Below are 14704 nucleotides of genomic sequence, written 5' to 3'. Positions count from 1 at the left end.
TATTAATGGAAGATAAGGTTAAAATAAGTTAAGTTAATTATATGACAGAAAATAGAGAAAGAGGGAAAGGAATTGCTGAAATAATTAATAGAAGTGGAATATAAAAAGGGAGGTGAGAGGAAGTTGATGAAACGAGGGAATAAAAGATAGGGCATTGAAACGGTATGATGTATGTTTTTTAATTTTTTTATGTTTAGTTTAATGTGTTAATGTTGTGTTGTGCATTGTATATTGTATTGTATTGTATTTCTTTTGCCTTTTCTCTCTTTTTTCTTTTCTTCTTCTTTTCTTCTTTTTTTTGTAAGATTTAAAAGTAATAAATATTATTTAAAAAAAAATAGAAAGCCACTTTTGAGTAGCTGCATCATCAATGCCAACTAATACAGCAAGGCTCACAAAGGGAAAGTTACCACAGCTCTTACACTGGAAAAAAACACTTCCTATCTGGAGGATAAAGGTAAAGGGACCCCTGACCATTAGGTCCGGTCGTGACCGACCCTGGGGTTGTGGGGCTCATCTCGCTTTATTGGCCGAGGGAGCCGGCGTACAGCTTCCGGGTCATGTGGCCAGCATGACTTAAGCCGCTTCTGGCGAACCAGAGCAGCGCACAGAAACTCCGTTTACCTTCCCGCCGGAGCGGTGCCTATTTATCTACTTGCACTTTGACGTGCTTTCAAACTGCTAGGTTGGCAGGAGCAGGAACCAAACAACAGGAGCTCACCGCCTCGCGGGGATTCGAACCACCGACCTTCTGATAGGCAAGTCCTAGGCTCTGTGGTTTAACCCACAGCGCCACCCGTGTCCCTCATCTGGAGGATGATGTTGTTTAGTCATTTAGTCGTGTCCGACTCTTTGTGACCCCATGGACCAGAGCACGCCAGGCACTCCTGTCTTCCACTGCCTCCCGCAGTTTGGTCAAACTCATGTTTGTAGCTTCGAGAACACTGTCCAACCATCTCGTCCTCTGCCGTCCCTTTCTTCTTGTGCCCTCAATCTTTCCCAACATCAGAGTCTTTTCTAGGGAGTCTTCTCTTCTCATGAGGTGGCCAAAGTCTTGGAGCCTCAGCTTCAGGATCTGTCCTTCCAGTGAGCACTCAGGGCTGATTTCCTTAAGAATGGATAAGTTTGATCTTCTTGCAGTCCATGGGACTCTCAAGAGTCTCCTCCAGCAGCATAATTCAAAAGCATCAATTCTTCGGCGATCAGCCTTCTTTATGGTCCAGCTCTCACTTCCATACATCACTACCGGGAAAACCATGGCTTTTACTATACGGACCTTTGTTGGCAAGGTGATGTCTCTGCTTTTTAAGATGCTGTCTAGGTTTGCCATCGCCTTTCTCCCAAGGAGCAGGCGTCTTTTAATTTCGTGGCTGCTGTCACCATCTGCAGTGATCATGGAGCCCAAAAAAGTAAAATCTCTCACTGCCTCCATTTCTTCCCCTTCTATTTGCCAGGAGGTGATGGGCCCAGTGGCCATGATCTTTGTTTTTTTGATGTTGAGCTTCAGACCATATTTTGCGCTCTCCCCTTTCACCCTCATTACAAGGTTCTTTAATTCCTCCTCACTTTCTGTCATCAAGGTTGTGTCATCTGCTTATCTGAGGTTGTTGATATTTCTTCCGGTGATCTTAATTCCGGCTTGGGATTCATCCAGCCCAGCCTTTCGCATGATGAATTCTGAATATAAGTTAAATAAGCAGAGAGACAATATACAGCCTTGCCGTACTCCTTTCCCAATTTTGAACCAATCAGTTGTTCCATATCCAGTTCTAACTGTAGCTTCTTGTCCCACATAGAGATTTCTCAGGAGACAGATGAGGTGATCAGGCACTCCCATTTCTTTAAGAACTTGCCATAGTTTGCTGTGGTTGACACAGTCAAAGGCTTTTGCATAGTCAATGAAGCAGAAGTAGATGTCTTTCTGGAACTCTCTAGCTTTCTCCATAGCCTTTGCTCTGCTTCGTTTTGAACTCCAAGGCCAAACTTGCCAGTTGTTCCTTTTATCTCTTGACTCCCTACTTTAGCATTCCAATCCCCTATAATGAGAAGAACATCCTTCTTTAGTGTCATTTCTATAAGGTGTTGTAAGTCTTCATAGAATTGGTCAATTTCAGTTTCCTCAGCACCAGTGGTTGGTGCATAAACTTGGATTACTGTGATGTTAAAAGGTCTGCCTTGGATTCGTATCGAGATCATTCTATCATTTTTGAGATTGCATCACAGTACAGCTATCGCCACTCTTTTGTTGACTATGAGGGCCACTCCATTTCTTTTACGAGATTCTTGCCCACGGTAGTAGATGTGATGGTCATCCGAACTGAATTCGCTCATTCCCGTCCATTTTAGTTCACTGATGCCCAGGATGTCAATATTTATTCTTGCCATCTCATTTTTGACCACATCCAACTTACCAAGGTTCATGGTTCTTACATTCCAGGTTCCTTATGCAATATTTTTCTTTATAGCATTGGACTTTCCTTTCGCTTCCAGGCATATCCGCAACTGAGTGTCATTTCGGCTATGGCCCAGCCGCTTCATCAGTTCTGAATCCACTTGTACTTGTCCTCCGCTCTTCCTCAGTAGCATGTTGGACGCTTTCTGACCTGAAGGGCTCATCTTCCAGTGTCATAACTTTTATATGCCTGTTGTCTTTGTCCATGGAGTTTTCTTGGCAGGGATACTGGAGTGGCTTGCCGGTTCCTGCTCCAGGTGGATCACATTTGGTCAAAACTCTCCACTATGACCTGTCCATCTTGGATGGCCCTGCACGGCATAGCTCATAGCTTCTCTGAGTTATTCAAGCCCCTTCGCCACGGCAAGGCAGTGATCCATGAAGGGGCATCTGGAGGATAGAGACAGTTTAAAGAGGAGGTAGAGCAAACATGGAAGCTTGCAGAGAAAAGGGGAAAGTCACAAACTTTGCCCTGCCCACTTTTGTCGTGCCACAAGGTCAGCCACAAGGGAGTGTGACCCCCAGGTTGAAAAAGAAGAAGAAGGGCTCATCCTCACTTCTTCTTCAGGATGAGGGTAGAAAGGCAATCATGGAATAGTGATTTATTTATTTAGTCCTGATATTGCATTAGGCTCTGTGGATTTCTTTTCAAGCCCTGCCAGTGGCTTTAAGTTGGACTTCCCAAGGCACAAGGAAGGATTGAGAAAGGATGGCTAGATGCACTCGGCTTCAATGGATGGGCACAAAGAAGCATTTTCTGTAGGATAATTATAAGCATAATTATAGAAAGGTGCTTTGAAAGTGTGAGTGGAGGGGCTCATCATTTTAACATTTGATATGCTAAAGAGCAGCAAAGAATCTGCTCATTCTGTTCTAGAGCTATGCAAAAAATGCTCTTGTTTAATAACCTTTTTGGGGAGGTTGTGTATAGGGATCACAGATTCTTAAGTTTACTAAAATTGCAATATCCCGAGTAGCTTTTAAAATTAGAAAAGTTATATTCTGGTCTGCCAAAATCAGGTATGTACCTTGACGTGATGAAAAGGCAGAGTTATGTGGTAGATATTTCATTCAAATTAGGGAAAGGAAGAAAGAAACTGTCAGTTTCTTTAAAATAATGGCAGTGGTAGGAATAAGCTAGCTTAATAACTGCAGGTTTGTCATAGAAGGATACAAATGATCTTGCATAGTGGTTCTAATGAGTGTGAAAAATCATATGCTTGTCTTTGTTAGAGCTAAACTACATATGTGTATGTAATATAGGAACTGGAATAAATTCACTTTTTAATGTGAATGTTTAACATTGTAACCAGCTAGTTTTAATTATTTGAAATAATTTTCTTTTACAAAACTTATCAAACAGTAATTGTTGATAAATAATCGTTTATTGCTGCAGAATTTCTGCTTCTGTTCAAGCACTGTAAACCTTTATATTTTGCAAAATATTACAGAATTCTCAGGAACCAGTTTTGCCACAACAAAGGCATATAGTTCTGTGCCTACACATAGTGTTTGGAACTCAACCCCAGGATCTGGCATCTTAGGCTCCAACTGTGGACTTCTCACTCAAAGGAGAAAAGCAACTTCTTCCTTGCAAGTGATGATCTTTGAGTGGTCATTCCATGCAGTCTAACATCCTGTAGGAACTGAGCAGAAAGGTTCATGTCGTCTATCTCTTGAGGCATGTATAAAAGGAGAACTCTCTCCTTCAAGAGAAGGGCAGAAGTACTACCTCATAGATGACTACTGAACTTGCATCAGTAAACAACCTGTTAGCATTTTTGTTCACTACTGCAGTGTATAATCAAGCAGAAGAGACAGTGAAGAATGCAACCAAATCAGTCTTGAGTACGTGAAATTTCCAGACATACGGGGCAATTGGTGGATAGTTTGGGGAGAATGATTCCCCGCCCCCCCCCCCCCAGTATGGAAGATATGCTTCACCTTCTTAGATGTAGATGCCAACCATTTAAGTATCTTTAACATTTTTAAAAGTGCATTTCCTTTTGTTCTAGCTCAGATGGGGAAAAGGTTTATTTTATACTTAGCAATTTAGGATTTTAACACCTGATGCCAAATTGGGCTTATAAAAACACATTTTTCTTTCTTATCTTATAGTTTTAAACAAGTTCCTACAAAGTATCAGATTTAGTTATAGCCTGTACATTTCTGAAAGTGCATGTTTTTAGTGACTAGCCACTCAATAACGCTTTTTTTCTTTTTCATTGTCCTTTTAAAGAAAACAGCTTTTTGTTAATGTAGGGGTGTGGGCTGTGCCATGGATTTAAATGGGTTTCTATCTGTATTGCTTATGCTATAATTTAATGATTCAGTGATAGATAGATTATAGATAAAATAGGATAAAAATGTACATTTTCACAATGGATTAGGGTATGACTTTTTACTATCTGTGTATTTAAATGCTTATTTTCTAAATGCATTATTTCGTTAATTGAGCTGAGTTTCCATTTCCCTAAGTTTTTGTTTTTGTTTTGGCATGCCAACATTATTAACACACAGGCCACAAATTACTGCTTTTATAGCATCCCAGAGCAGAGCAAATGACCTGATTGGACCAGCATTTAGCTGGAAAGGAGAATTAATGCCATCTTGGAGTCTTTCTGCAATGAGGAATGTAAATTGTTTTGCTCCAGTGGTGTGAAACAAATTGGAATGCACAATACTGTGAATACCCTAAAGGCTGATTACTTATGATACTCACTGATAATATTGAGAAGGGAATCTTAATTGGCCAAGTGAAATATGAATTATTATCTCATTGACCAGTTTTTAAGCAAACAATAAAGATGGAAAATGTTTATTATCATCCAGTGTGAGTTAGATCTTTGGGGTGATGTCTGAGGTAGACAAGGCAATTTCTTTGTAGTACAGTTTGATCATGAATAATTTAAATTAAGTAGAAATCCTCAATCAAGTGCAATGAGGTCATTATGGTACCAAACTGAAGAATCAGTTATCAGGCACCATCTGATAGGTGCATTTTATTTGTTTACATGTGTTTGGAGAAATTATTTTGCATGCATCTCACAGTGTAATTCTGTATGTATCTACTTGGAAATAGATCCATTGAGTTTGGTGGGCCTTTCTTCCTGGTTAGTGAATGTAGGATTTCAGTTTTAATTGTTCTCTTTTGTTCCTTATCTAATTGAAAGCATAATGGTTAAGCATAGTAAACTTAGAAGTATATTTGTTGTAATGCTAATATAGCAGTTTCTTCCATATTTTTCCAACTGGATTGAAAGAGATAGGTTTCCTAGATGCTTTAAGCACCCCTAAATTCAAAGTGATCATCCTTGTCATTGCATGTGGAACAATATGAGTTTTATAAAAAGCTGCTTAGTCCAAGATTTGAAAACTCAAGTAAGCCTTATTAAGACAGGAAATGGGAAGGGGGTGTCACAATCCTATACCATTCTCCCATCCCACCACCAGCATCAGTGCCTATTTCAGGCAGGATTTGCTCACTTCGCAAGTTCTTGTGCGATTTTGGCAAGATTTTGCCCAGCAAGGTTTTGCCCAGCAGCAGCCTCACACAGCCCAATGGGGTTTTCCTCATCAATTGGGAGTAGATTTGGGGAGAGGGGCCACGGGGAGATGAGAGGGAGGGGAAGTTTGTTTGCACAAGTGGAAGGCCTTGCATGAGTGGCATGACAACCCTAATATAAATACTCTATTTGCTTTAATAGGATTTTCACCTCCACTAGCTTCTCAAATTTTGTGTTTCTTTTTCTCAATCCCTGCCCTGGAATACCATCCTCTTACCTAAGAATGTGTTCCAAAATGACACATATTACATCATAACACTTTCTGTAAATTTGGAGCAGGACTAGCTAGTGGAGAAAGCGGACCAGAGTTTGGATAACAAAAATAGCACGCTTCCAATAGGGACAGCAATAGCAAGTTAAAACAAGGCCTTCAAAACAAACGATTCACATGGCAATTGTTACCTGCGCTGAGTGTGCTGCCAAGTGGATATATACAAGACTGGCGTTTGGTAAGGTAGCATTTGAAGAAGTTGTGCAGAGGATTATGTTGCAACCATACTTTACTTACACAAAAGGCAGAGCTACAGATAGCAAAACTTCTTATTTCAATACTGCAGCCAAAGCCTACAGCTTTTTTGGACTGCATATGCACAAACACATTTATCTTGATACATTTGCACTGAGGAGGGGAAAAGATCTGGATTAGAATAATATAAACTATGATGACGTATCTATTAGGATGAATAAAGTATTGAGTCATGGGAGACAGGAGAAAGGGACGATATTAGAATATACTTCTAAAATATACAAGGATACGGAAATGCTGTTTTTCAAAAGCATTTTTTATTATCTCATTCATAAACTAGAGAGGAGGCAAAGGAATTGAAATGTGTCAGTCCAAAGTCACTTTTAAATACTGTGGAAATCCCATGAATAGTTTCCATATCCCCAATCCCCAACTGGATAAAAACAACTTTACAAAGAGATGAAATGGAGAGAGAGAATTGAGAGTTCACTGGGGGGCGAGGGGAATTTAACAGCAGTGGCGATTAGACTGCGCAATCATATCCCAAAGGAATAAGAGAAGATCAATTATTTGAATAATTTATAAATAGACGGAACAAAATGCTCAACACACGATAGGAAATCTGTCAATTGCAGGTAAGGACATGCTACAGGATTATCTAGGCATCCTTTTTCACATATTTCACAAACTGTAATAAAAATGAAACAATAACTTTGACCAAAAGCTTAACCAACTGGCATATATTTATAGAAAATGTTCAAATGACTGCAAATGGCAATACTAAACCATTTTAAAAAGTGCTGCAGAAAACATCTGGGCAATGTCCACCCTAATTATGACACATACTCATTTGCTTCCTGTTAACAACCTGCGACTCCCCAGGGGCGCATCTAAATAAATAACAATGAACACCTGTCCTATGTTTATCAATAATAAACAATGATATTGCAATTTCCCTTAAACTTGAACTGTTAAAAACCTCAAGTGTTCATGCTCATCTCCTGTGAACATTGCCCTAAACTGAAGAGGCAACCATTGTAACTGAGAAGTAAACCTTGTGTTTACTTTTCATAAAAAAAACTATTTAATATTATGCTTTGCATTGCTGAATAAAGCACTCATACAAAACATGCTCAGCAAAAGTGCGCCCTTTCAGGAAAATACTGCCCTCTGCAGAAGTCCATCAAAGCTTAAGTTATCTTGAAATGTTGATCATTAGAACATTGACTGCTGACTTGTTGCACTTTACAGTACTCAATTTGTGAAGTAATTTGAAATAATAGATCTTTAAATGGCACTTAAATGATGCCTGGTGCTTGTTTTGCCCAAAAAATGCAACTTCTTACATTAGGAAAGTTTAGAATATTTTCCCAAACAGTCTTTCTTACTGTTTGGGAAAATATTCTAAACTGTCCTAATGACTGTATTACTATGAGAGTGACTAAACAAATAAAGCATCCAAAGTTTTAGAGATGACTTATTGCTAAAATGGTACTTCTGCAATCTACAGAGGCAAGCTTATTCTAACTAGACAAAAAAAAAAATGTCGATATGGACTTTTTATGGTTTTTTGCTTTGGCAAAGACATTTCTGTTTGTAGCTAGAAACTGGATAAAGAATTAATGCTTTCAGGCTGAGTAGCTAATATTGATTGGGTTGTAATAAACCTATAATTCTGTATCTATGTCAGTGTTAGCATTGTAATTGTACTGCATGTTTACAGATACGGGTGAGAAACTCAAATGTTACTAATGATGCAGATAAAGTTATACAATTTCAGACATTTGCTGCACTGGTCTATAGTATTAATTTTTAGATGACTTGTGAGACTTCATGAGGCAGGAATATTCACCAAAATAAGAGAGAACATCCTGTGTATTCTGAATCTGCATATGGGCTGATGACAGTGGACAACACCTGCCTTGTGTAACAGGACTACTCCTCCTCCCCTGTGGTCCCTCAGTTGTATTCCAGAACAGTTTGGGAGGGGAGAAGGGGGGAAATATATTCATTTTTCCAGTGTGTTGATTTTGTGTGTGTGTGTGTGTGTGTGTGTGTGTGTGCATGCGTCATTATTTTGAGGTTCTTGTTGTTAAGACATTTTATTGATTTACTGTTGCATTACTTGCTTTCAGCAACAGGAGTACTGTATTATTAAGAAATCAGCTTTTCTTACTTGTATTTAGTCATTTCTACTGCTCTTAGCAAGGCATGTAACACTGAACAGACATTTCTTAAAATGCATTTTCTTTTCTAGGCTTCTTCCGCAGAATGTTGGACTGCTTTATGTTGGAAGTTTAGACACTCCTTTTGCACAAATTAAGGTAAGAGAACCGAACTGTCTCTCTGTGTGTGTTGGTAAAACTCTTTCAGTGCAATTCTTTTTCCTTTGTTAACATATTCTGAAGCAGTGAACACTCTATTGTTGCTTTAGCTGCAATAATATTTACTACTAATTTTTTGTTTCTGTTTCACTTCCTCTTGTGATTGCTTAGTTGTATCTCTAATCAAGTTGAAAAAAAATATTTGCCAAACTTTCTCAGCCATGGAATATATTAGCAATGTAACATTTGTAAAACATTTTAGGATGTATATATTCTTCAGTACTTCAGAAGGTGGATGTTTTCAAACATTCATGAGCTTTATTGCTTTCTTGGAATGTTGCAGTTCTTGCTGATTTGTAGAGCTGCAAACTTGCATTTGGGGGCTGATACAGGTTTCTATGGGAGGCATTTTAGTTTATGCTTCAGTCTCAAAATGCTATATAAAAAGTCACCTTCAAATATAATATCATGTACTACATATCCTATATAAAATCCATTTGGTCCATTGTAGTGACCAAGTTTACAGATGACACCAAATCATTTAGGCTGGTTTTTTAAAAAGCAAAAATTTGTGTCTGCAGGGAGATATTGTGGTGTTCCAAATCAATTTCTCCAAACTGGGTGACTAGGCAACAAAATAGCAAATGCAGTTCCATGCTAGTGCAAAGTGAAGCATATTGCGACAAAAAATCCTAACTCCACATATATATTAGTCTGTGCACATAACTCTAAACCATGGTTAACATTAAACATAATTTAAGCTGAGATCTCTGGTAGATGATTGTTTAAACCTTGGTTTATTAGGTCACCAAATAGTTAAAAGCACCCAGGTGCATGTATTAGCATGTAAATTAAGGACTTAAAAATACACACCCATAATAATAATATTATTATCATCGTCAAAATCATTAAAATTTCTATACCACCCTTCATCTGAGGATCACAGGATGGTTTACAGTATAAAAATACAAAACATAATAACAAACAAAAAAATACCCCCAGTTTAAAAGGCTATAGATTATTTAGTTAGCCATTTAGCCAAGTTTAATGATGTTCAATCTTATGCCGCTTTCAGTTGTTGTAATGCCGTTAGCATTTGTAAATGGATGCCTTCATTTACATTACTGTACCTTATTTGTTAGAACCTATGATTTAAATAAAAAAAGTTTTTTTTTAAAAAAAGAATCACATATGTTGCCCCACCCACCTTGGGCTTCTGTCCCCACCCTTCAGAGGCAATCTCTATTTTCTAGCACCCATCTCCCCAAAATATATCTGCGCATATTTTGTCCATTTGTTTGCCTCTTGAGGAAAATATTGGGAAGTCTATTAGAATTAAATCTGCGCAGTAAGATGCACTCAATTGTTTTTCTTCCCGTCTCCAATAACTACCGTGTAGCTAAAGTCCATGGGTGTGCAGGGAGGGATGGAGAACAGGTGGCCCCACAGACCCTGTCGGAATCCAACTCCCATCAACCCCAGCCAGCGTGGCCAATGGTCGGGGATGATGGGAGCTGCAGTCCAGCAACACCTGGAGGGCTACAAGTTTCCCACCCTGCTGTGAAGCATTTGCTGCTTCAAGCTGCTAGTTCTCAGGTGCAGGCAGTGCATTTGTGTTTCTGGCCATGGAGCCACAGAGTCTTTTCTGCAGGAAACAGGTTAGCCGAAATTTGGAGTTTATGGTGTCCAACATCTTTGTGGCTGCTCTGGTGCAATATGTGGCAGAAGCTTTCCCTCACCACCCAAGGCAGTGTTGTTTCTTCTCTTCCTTGTTTTATCCCATTGCCCCATTGCCTGTGTGGAGCTATGTAGGTGGCTAGCTTGCTAGTAAACCCGAAGGGCTTCTTATGGTGAGTCTCCTTGTGCTGAATGAGGCTTGAGCTGCTGTGGAACAGTGCCCTGCAGTCTTTGCACCCATAGGGGAAAGCTCAGCGCCCTCCCTGTGCCTGAATGACTACTGGCACTCGAAACACTCATATAGCTCCTGCCTGTGTGGATCCTCTGATGTATGAGCAGCTTTGCTTTTCATATTCTAGTTTGAAGAGCATAATATGGGAAAACGTTCTCAGAATGATGGGGGGGGGGGGAAATGCCATGGCTTCATGAGCAAGCCAAAGGCAAAAATGGCAAAACATTTTAAAATACAAGAGTGAAATGGAAATTCAGCTCATAAAATATAATTTGCATCTTGGCTGAATGAAATATATACCTTCAGATGGTATCATTTTGAAATAATAAGCCTGCAGTTGTTCCTGATCTGTTTCCTAGTAACGTTTATGTGACTAGGTATTTAATAAAGTACATATTTCTCAGTTGCCAACATTGGCTATTGGAAATATACCATAATTAGCCTTTTGAGATCGCATTTGTTCTTTTAGTGTGCTGCAACCCAGATGAGAGAATATAAAGGAAACTGAAAATATGTGATTAAATCTTCCTCTTTTTATTGAACAATGTTCCTATATAGGGAATATTGTGCTATGGGGAAAGCAGAGCTCCTATCGCACAAATCTGGGGCTTTGTTAGGCATAGAAGTCGACCCATGCATATTATTACACGCAATTATCATAAAATTATGGACTAGAAATTGAAGAGTCATGCTGTTGCATTTTAGACAGCATATTTGTAATAAGCTGTAATAAAGTAAACATTTTGAATGGATATAAGAATAGGCCTTACTTGCAATCACAAATGTGTGCTCAATTGAAATGCTTTTGAAGCTCAATTTAACAAAGCAAACACATTTTCTGGCAGTATTAGCATAATTGTTCCCAGTGTTAAATTCTCATTTGAATTTTTAAAAACTTGGATAAAGCTAGCTGTTTAGAAGCTAGGCAGAGTGGAAAAGTACTATTTCAGATACCTAGCATTTCACTGTTTTATGGTATGTTAGTAAGTTAAGAATAAGTGCCAAACTACTCGTGTTAATTATTCCCTGCTTCAGCCTATGATTCAGATCATTTGCTGATGTGTGATGATTGACTTTTTAAAAGATATGTAGTTATTCTACAAACTTTACAAAGGGAATTCACTTATTCTACAGTGCAAACATCAAGCATACTCATAAGGAAACGGAAACCTGTCCATCTTCCTTGACAAATTCTGAATATAATGCATGAGTTGGACATGTTCATTGGTAATGTGTTCATGTGTACCCTTAAAAAATTATTAATGAAGTTGCCTTTAGGCTAAGACCTCAGTAAATCACAAAGACGGATGATAGTGAGTAGAAGCAGCAATTTAGCTGACTAAAATGATCTTTAAAAAAAGGTAAAGGTACCCCTGCCCGTACGCACCAGTCTTGACAGACTCTAGGGTTGTGCGCTCATCTCACTCTATATAGGCCGGGAGCCAGCGCTGTCTGCAGACACCTCCGGGTCACATGGCCAGCGTGACGAGGCTGCTCTGGCGAGCCAGAGCCGCACACAGAAACGCCGTTTACCTTCCCGCTAGTAAGCGGTCCCTATTTATCTACTTGCACCCGGGGGTGCTTTCGAACTGCTAGGTTGGCAGGCACTGGGACTGAGCAACGGGAGCGCACCCCGTCGCGGGGACCGCCGACCATGTGTATAAGAGTAAAGGGCAGATGTTTTGCAGGTGAAGAGATTCATTGGTGAATATTATTATTTATTGAATTTATATACCACCCTATACCCGGTAGATTGCAGACATATATAGTAGTTTACCTGTTCCTGTGTTAGTGGGAGAGATTTAATTTCTTTTTTAAATATGTCTTTGAACTATAATTTAATAGAAAGTTGTGTAGTAGAAATCCACACCAATACTTCTGCTTATTCCTTCTGTTTGTGGATGATTTTTTCTTGAAAAGGATAGAAATCCATCCTGTTTACTACTGGGTTGATACATTAAAGCTGCAATCCTAAAGCCACAATCTTGATTTCCTATTTCAAATTTTCCTAATTAAATTATATATATTTTAAAATTACAAGTGCTCATGGTTGGTTAGAAGAGAGCATAACCATGAGTACTGGTCGGGAAACCAGGCTAAGCTAAACCATGGCCTAACCATGGTAGAATTATTTCACTTTTATAATATTAATTTTTGTTCCCCTAAACTGAAATATATTGCTTAAGCTAGTTTAGATCCCTTTTTGTATAAAAGGTATGGTAAGAGATGCATTGCTCTTGTAAGAAATAGTGACGACTGTTAACTAGGTGAAGAAAACTGCTAAACTTTGGGTGAATTGCAGCCATTCTAATAATAGCACATACATATTTATTGTTACATTTACATTTCCTCTATGGAGCACAATGTGGAATACAGCATCTCCCCCTCCCTATCTTATCCTCATGAAAACATTATGAGGTAGATAAGGTTGAGAAACAGTAATTGGAGCAAGGTCACCCGGTGAGCCCTATGGTTGAGTGGAGATAGGAACCCTGGTCTCCCAGGCCATAGTCCAACACTCTAACCACTATACCACACTGGCTCTGGTTCTTCACAGAACCTGAGGTAATTTTTACTAAAATTGATGGTAGTTTTGCTTATGTACTCCTTGCTTCAAAGAAAATCCTCATCTTAATTTTTGTAGCCATGTAGTCTTATGGTCAGTATTGAACAATTGTAATTTTTAGGCCAGGGACAATTTGAAGAACAATTTTAGGATATTTTAGGACAACAATCTAATTGATTGTCATTAGCTATTACCATAAGCCTGTTAGGCAGCTAAAGAGTTGTATGTCTGTTTAGTTATTCCTGCCAAGTATGTGTTTCATTAGTTACTAGGAGTTCTGACATTATTGAGATTATTGTTGAGTGAACCTACTCCTCCTCGACATTGTGTGAGGTACTTTTCAGTGGAGAGCATGTCAATTCAGTGCTACTAAGGAGGATTTGTGAGGCGAATTCTTCCAGTTGTAGTATGGTAACACTATCCCAGAAATGCAGGTTTGCTAGCCTTACCAGTTCTGGCTCCATTAGATGTGTATCACCACTGCAGGACCAGTAGTAGCTCATACAGTGATCGTTCTGCTCTCACTGAATAGATAACTGCAGGATGAAGTACTGTATTTTTCGCCCTATAGGACACACTTTCCCCCCTCCAAAAATGAAGGGGAAATGTGTGTTCGCCCTATGGGGCGAATGCAGGCTTTCGCTGAAGCCTGGAGAGTGAGAGGGGTCGGTGCACACTGACCCCTCTAGCTCTCCAGGCTTCAGGAAGCTATCCGCAAGCCTGCGGAGCCCGGCGGGAACTCCGGTGGGCTCCGAAGGCTTGCAGATAGCTGCCTGCAACCCGAAGCCCGGAGAGCGCGGCACTGTGCACCCCGGACTTAGGGCAGCTATCCGCAAGCCTGCCGGATAGCTGCCCTAAGCCCGGGGTGTGCAGTGGGCTACAGCGCCGCGCTCCCCGGGCTTCGGATAGCAGCAAGCTCCGGGAGCGATGGCGAGGTTGAGCGCAACCTTGCCTTCGCTCCCGGACCCCCAGCACCGAGGCTAAAAACGAAGCCAAGACAGCTAGCGGGATCCATCCCACTCGCTGTCATGGCTTCTTTGCTCTTTGGGGCTCGGGGGGAAATATATTTTTTTCTTTATCCCCCCCCCCAAAAAAATAAGTGCACCCTATGGGCCAGTGCACCCTATAGGGCGAAAAATACGGTAAATGGAAATCTAATTCTTTGAAAATAAATTCACAGAATTGCTCAGATTTCTTCTGCAGCTGAAAGAGCCCTTAGCAAAATGGAAGACCGAATCTGCTTCATGTTTTTTTTGGAGGAAATATAGCAGTGTAGTAGCACACAATTTGAATGTGTCCTGCTATACAGGTAGTTTTTAATCACTAGAACTTAGACATGTGGGAATGGTCCAATTGTCCTCCCTGTGCAAAAGGGCAGGTTGAAGTTGTTCTGAACATGTACAAATGACCATGCATCACTT

General features: G+C 39.8%; 2 protein-coding genes across 4 annotated transcripts in view; one reads left to right on the top strand and one right to left on the bottom strand.

Moving 5' to 3' along the window:
* Positions 1-14704, bottom strand: part of PM20D2 (peptidase M20 domain containing 2) — a 617107-nt gene that overhangs the window by 157242 nt on the left and 445161 nt on the right. The window lies entirely within an intron of this gene.
* Positions 1-14704, top strand: part of RNGTT (RNA guanylyltransferase and 5'-phosphatase) — a 122804-nt gene that overhangs the window by 97365 nt on the left and 10735 nt on the right. For all 3 annotated transcript variants that reach the window (XM_081857136.1, XM_081857137.1, XM_081857135.1), the window contains one exon: positions 8742-8808. In XM_081857136.1, the coding sequence (XP_081713262.1) occupies positions 8742-8808 (67 nt within the window). The remainder of the gene's footprint in view (positions 1-8741; positions 8809-14704) is intronic.

Source organism: Podarcis erhardii (assembly GCF_964252035.2).
Source record: "Podarcis erhardii genome assembly, chromosome: 3".
Taxonomy (NCBI): Eukaryota; Metazoa; Chordata; class Lepidosauria; order Squamata; family Lacertidae; genus Podarcis; species Podarcis erhardii.
Note: the sequence above shows the minus strand (reverse complement) of the source record. Positions and strands in the feature narration are given on the sequence as shown.